Source organism: Solanum lycopersicum, chromosome 2 (genome assembly GCF_036512215.1).
Source record: "Solanum lycopersicum chromosome 2, SLM_r2.1".
Taxonomy (NCBI): domain Eukaryota; kingdom Viridiplantae; phylum Streptophyta; class Magnoliopsida; order Solanales; family Solanaceae; genus Solanum; species Solanum lycopersicum.
Genome location: NC_090801.1, coordinates 23,185,069 through 23,190,799, shown reverse-complemented (window position 1 = coordinate 23,190,799; position 5,731 = coordinate 23,185,069). Strand labels below are relative to the sequence as shown.

At 34.2% G+C, this 5,731-nt stretch overlaps 1 protein-coding gene across 1 annotated transcript; it reads left to right on the top strand.

Moving 5' to 3' along the window:
• Positions 1 to 3,273: 3,273 nt before the first annotated feature.
• On the top strand, positions 3,274 to 5,233 carry LOC101248341 (protein COFACTOR ASSEMBLY OF COMPLEX C SUBUNIT B CCB1, chloroplastic). Its single transcript, XM_010317228.4, has 4 exons — positions 3,274 to 3,767; positions 3,846 to 3,976; positions 4,611 to 4,763; positions 4,851 to 5,233. Exons 1-4 carry the CDS (start codon positions 3,462 to 3,464, stop codon positions 5,035 to 5,037), a joined length of 777 nt encoding a protein of 258 aa, XP_010315530.1. The 5' UTR covers positions 3,274 to 3,461; the 3' UTR covers positions 5,038 to 5,233.
• Positions 5,234 to 5,731: the final 498 nt, after the last annotated feature.

The window sequence follows — 5,731 nt, the reverse complement described above, 5'->3', positions numbered from 1 at the left end:
ATCCGATCTTACGCTGGCAACATAGTATTGTTGGAATTCTTGAGTTATAAAACACTTTAAAGCAACTGGGTGCACGATACTACTCCCAAAATAATTAATATAGTGTTGTGCTTAATTCACCGATTACAAAGAATGAACTTCTTACATTACTTGAAATATTTTTCCAAACATGAGATGTGTTTACCTTCTTGAAAACATGCACTTGTGAACTTATCTTTCAAGTCAAATAATTAACGTGTGTGTGTGTGTGTATAAATATATATATATATATATATATATATATATATATATATATATATATATATATATATATATATATAATAACATTAGAAACTTTAAGTCCTTATGAAATTGAACCTTTAATCTTTCAATACTTATAACTCAATTAGTAGAGTTCATGTAGAATCATGAGCATAAACGAATGAACTTAAGGACATCAATAAACATATAGAAACTCATGAATACAACTCTTTCTCAAAACTCCTTTTTACTTCCTCAAAAAACTTAGTTTAGAGCTCAAGTGTTGACTTTAAAAAGCTTCTCAAAATTTATAACTCAATTCATATGGCTCATATTAAATTATGGACATGAACGACTTAACTCAAGAATGTTAATGCATGACATATAACAATTCAATAATTTGGAATAGAATTTAAAAAACTACAATTTCTATTTTACCAATTTTAAAAGTAGATGTAGGGCGTGACGACGAACTAGTCCAACACTATGATAGTCTTACATAAGTAGAAAAATAAGTTTCTTGAAGAATGTTGAAGAAGAAAATTATTAGAAGTCCAGAAACTCTAGCTTGAAGGTAAACAATCAAGAAAACCTTTCTTGAGAATCTTGAATTAGTTTCTTGAAATCTCTATGGTCAAGAATTATGATTTTCATGAGTGATTCATAATTTCATGAAGTAATTTGTGTTGGAAAGAATAAAAAAATTCTTGGAAAATGACTTACCTTGAAGAAGAATCTTGAAAAAGATTGAAATAATCTTGAATGAAGTCTTCTACTTTGATTTTTCCTTAGGATTTTGTCTTGGATTTTAGAGAGAAGAGAATGGTGGATTAAGAGATGAAAATATGATTGTTTCAGGTATTTGATTAGTTAACCAAAATTCATTTAGGGCTTACTCAAAGGTAAAAAGACAAAATAACCCTTTTTGATATTATCCATCATCTAATTCGTAACTGCTCTTTATCAGTTACTAAAATGGTCATAACTTTTCATCCAGAAATGGATTGATGCGAATTGGTGGCGTTGAAAAGAGGATTCAAATACCTTTAAATTGATAGGTTATGGGTCTTCAAAATTTGTATATTCTAAGATATTGTTGTTTTGAAGTTGACCCAAGTAAAATATTACATCAAAAATTAATTGGTTAGAAAACTTTCAACTCAACTTTGTGCTAGGAGATTCTAGTGACCTTAGCACCTAAGAATAATTAAGACTCACTTAGTACGACCTTATGCACAATTCAAGAATGGTTTGGGCTTAACTTAGAAATTTTTGGAGTGTTACAAATAAATAAAGCCACATGCCAAAATGATGTGATATTCCTCATTAAATTCAAAAACCAATCACAATCTGCCAAGTGCTAAAATGACATTGTTTGGTCAATCATAAGAAACATTGTCCACCCACTACAAATATAAATATGAAATACATATGCTATTTATCGAGAAACACTTCAAAAATAATTTTGCAAACATTATTGGTGAAAGCTACAATATCAATTACATAGTTCTTTGAAAGAGTGGTCAAAAAGGTTTTTCCCTGAGATCGACTTGAATAGACAAAGTTTTTTCAAACACTTTTGAAGATCAAACACATCTCAATGAGGTATACATCATCCAATATTTGACAAATGAGTTATTGTCAGCCCTCGAATCATGGTGAAATCTTAGGAGAGAAGAATCGAGAGAACAAATGTACTCGTAGAGTCATCAATAAAAAACACATTTTTCTTTTATTTATTTTGGTTGTAGTTATTTTTCTACTCTACAAAAAATTGTTGCGAACAACTACTTCCACCATTAAAACACTTTTCAATTTTCATCATATATTCAGATCGTGGATTATTTACCATCATGCTAGTTACCAAACACCATTTTGCACATATCAGTTTTCTTTCTTGTAACTCCATATTACCATCAAATATGCTAAACTCTCCTCTCACTTCTTTGCTTATCCTTGTATTACTCCAAGAAAAACCTCTCCACTAATTCTCATCCTTTAATATTGCAAACAAGTCCCATTATATTTAAAACAAGTCCCTTTACCTATAGTTAAACTTCTCTTTCATCACAATCTTCTTAAACTGTTCCTTCTACTTCTCTTTCTTAACCTTTGCCTTTCATCTACAGTCACTGTCGGAGGAAAGGCAACATTTCCGGTGCCGACTGGTTTCTTAACTACTTGTTTGACATCATCTTCCTTCATTGCAGGACCACCATTCACCATAGCATTTACATATGCCATAAGTTTCTCCAAAACAAAGAGCTTTCTTTTTACAAATGCATCCTTCATCTCTTTCCCTATGGTCTTTCATCCGTAACCGTACCCTTAACTTATTAATCTTCATCAACATTCACATCAGTAATATAACGGAATTCAACATTCACTTCAATTTTCACCATACTATTAACGTCAACTTCCTTCATTTCCCTATCCCAAGAGAAAACAACATTAAGTTTGTACCGTGGAATAATTCTATATATTTACATGAGCTTCTCCTTCAAGATTTGTCATACGGATTTTGAGTTTCCGTCAATTAGGGTTTTGTTGGCAAAAAGGTTAGTTAAGAAACATCTAGACCATTCAAAGCAGTCAGTTTCAGCGCGGTGCAAATTGTGAAAATTGGTGCCGTTGGATTGATCTTCTAATACGATCTATCTTTTTCTCCTTCTCCAATATGAACAGTTCTATAGCGGTGCAGAGGTAGAGTATGATGTCAACAATACGAGCACGTGAGAGAGGGATTGATTTTGTGTTGCGAGAGTACATGATGGACAAATGGAACACAGTGAGAGAAAAAGGAAGGGGAGAAAGATTAGATAGATGATTTTGGAGGATCTAATTTGATATGAATTCATTTGGTTTAATGGATTGGGTTCAGATTAAAAGTGAAACTTAGTTAATTTGAATTAAAATTGAGTAATTTTAGTTAATATGAGGGCTTTCATCCAATAGAAGGGTACAAGTGACAATTTTATAAACGGCAAGAGTATGAATGACTGCATAAATAATGAAGGGTAAAACTATTAGTTAATCGAAAGTTAAGGGGTAACTTTGACGTTTTCTCTTTAAAAAACATGTAGTAGTAGAATAATCTAATTGAATTGTTGGGCGTTGGAGAGTTATAGAAATAAAAGGTGCAATTAGAAGCAGTTGGAAGTTGGAAGGTGATAACGTGTGGGCACATTTGGGTGTTTTGTTGATTGGCACCAAACAGTTCCATGGCAGCAAAACTTGTACTCTCTCCTGTCTCTCTTCCGTGGAGTTTACAGAGTGTACAGAAACCGCATGTATGTCTCAGAACAAAACCCAGAAGCCGCTTCGCCGTTAAAGCCTATAGCGATGTGCTTTTCTGTGCTGCTAGTGCTACTGCTCTACTTTATCAAGAAAACCCTTCTTCTCTCTTCTCACTTGCAGCAGCAGCAGATTCTGGTTATTCATTGGCTAGCTATTACACTTCTCTAGGTCTATTTGTCATCTCTGTTCCCGGTCTTTGGTCCCTTATTAAACGATCTGTTAAATCCAAGGTTATTTATTTCGTTTGATTCTTTGTTACTGTTGGGTTTGGGTTTGGTTTGTAATTGATGGTGAATTTTTGAATGCAGATTGTGCAGAAGACATTTATTAAGCAAGGAATAGATGAGGGAAAGAAAGCGGCTAACCAGGTTGCTGGGGAAATTCTTTCCTTCTTCACTCGAAATAATTTCGCTGTGTTGGATAGAGGAGAGACTATAACGTTAGTAGTATCCCTTTTTTATTTCTCTTACCTTTGAGCAACTTTTACCTTATAATATTAGAATTGGACAATTGCATCCTTTAGCTGTAATGGATGTGAATAACAAGTGTTTAACGTCTTTGGCCTTAAATGGCAGCAAACTGTGTCATTGGCTGCATGAACTTGTCTTTTCTCATGTTTATTATTGCAATGTTATTTTCAGCTGAAACTGAGATTTCTTTTCCAATCTTTGCATCTAAGCACACTCTGTAACTTCTTTTTTTACTTCTTTCCGGAAGCTTGTGCCTACTAATGAATTGATGACGTTTTGAAAACCGTTCATCATCACTACTGTTATTTAATTATCTCATGTAGGTGAGTGACATCGATGCTGTTTTCACCATATCATCTTCTGTTTGGCCATAGGGTGGGGGGGGGGGGGGGGGGGAATTCAATCTAATGCTTCTGATTTACTAAATTGCCTTTTCTAGCAAGCGAAGACGAGTTCATTCATATAAGTATATTTGTCATGCCTTGACATGTGAGAGTGTTTTTTTGCCTCAATTGGTTTAACTTTACTAATAACAAACACCTACATAGATTGTTTCAGCCTCTCTCTATTGATATATGTTAGTATAACTTTTGAATCATGAAGGTTTGAGGGAATGATGGTTCCAAGCCGAGGACAGGCAGCATTGTTAACTTTCTGCACGTGTGTAAGCTTGGGAAGTGTTGCCCTAGTTCTTACAATAACAGTTCCAGATGTAGGCAATAATTGGTTCTGGATTACTGCCTTGAGTCCATTAGCGTAAGTACTACTAATAAAAGAAAAATCATCTGCCAACTCTGATTTTGAATTTCTGTTGACTGGAAATCGTATTTAAATTTGGAGCAGGGGTGTATATTATTGGACTCGAGCATCCAGAAAGGAGCAGATCAAGGTTAAAATGATTGTTGCAGATGATGGAAGCTTGTCGGAAATAGTTGTTCAAGGTGATGACCAAGAAGTAGAGAAAATGCGGAAGGAGCTACAGCTGAGTGAAAAAGGCATGGTTTATGTTAAGGGCTTACTTGAAAGGTGATATTACTTGGTTTTCTTGTAAGATATATATGTCTGAAACATACTCCTCCATAATGCTTGGTCAACAACGTTCTTTTGTTGTAACGTGGAAAGTTCTAAGAAGCTGTAAATTAATTGCCCATGCATATATTTGTCAGAAGTTTATGTGCAATAGGGGTGAATATGTCTACTATTTGTTTGTTGGTTTCTTACTACAACCGTCTATGACTTGATCTCCATTTTTACTTCAAAAAAATCCTAGTCACGAACATTCTCTAAAATACATAATCTTATGTAGAAAAGGCTGCAAAGAAAGGGGGAGAATGAAGTGCCCGTTTCATAATTAGTTTAAAAGATTGTATATTTTGTCTGGCAGAACACTATGTACCCGGAAGGTATTTGTTGGATATTAAGACGAATGAGTTGTGTGCAAACAACTAAAGGTATATAATTGAGCAATGAAGAGTCATGATAACATAACTCCCCCCAAGCCTCTGAAAATATGATAATCCATCATCAGAACATTCTCCCGTTTGCTAAAGGAGCTATCAGCTCCAGTAAATAGAAACTGCTAGGTTCTTTAGATGTGAACAAGGCAACCATCATCATCCAATATCATGTACAAATAGTTTCCATACTTAGCCCATGTTACTGGCACTGCTACAACACACAGTTGATCCATATGACTACTCCTTGCTCTAGATAGGTTGTATTAA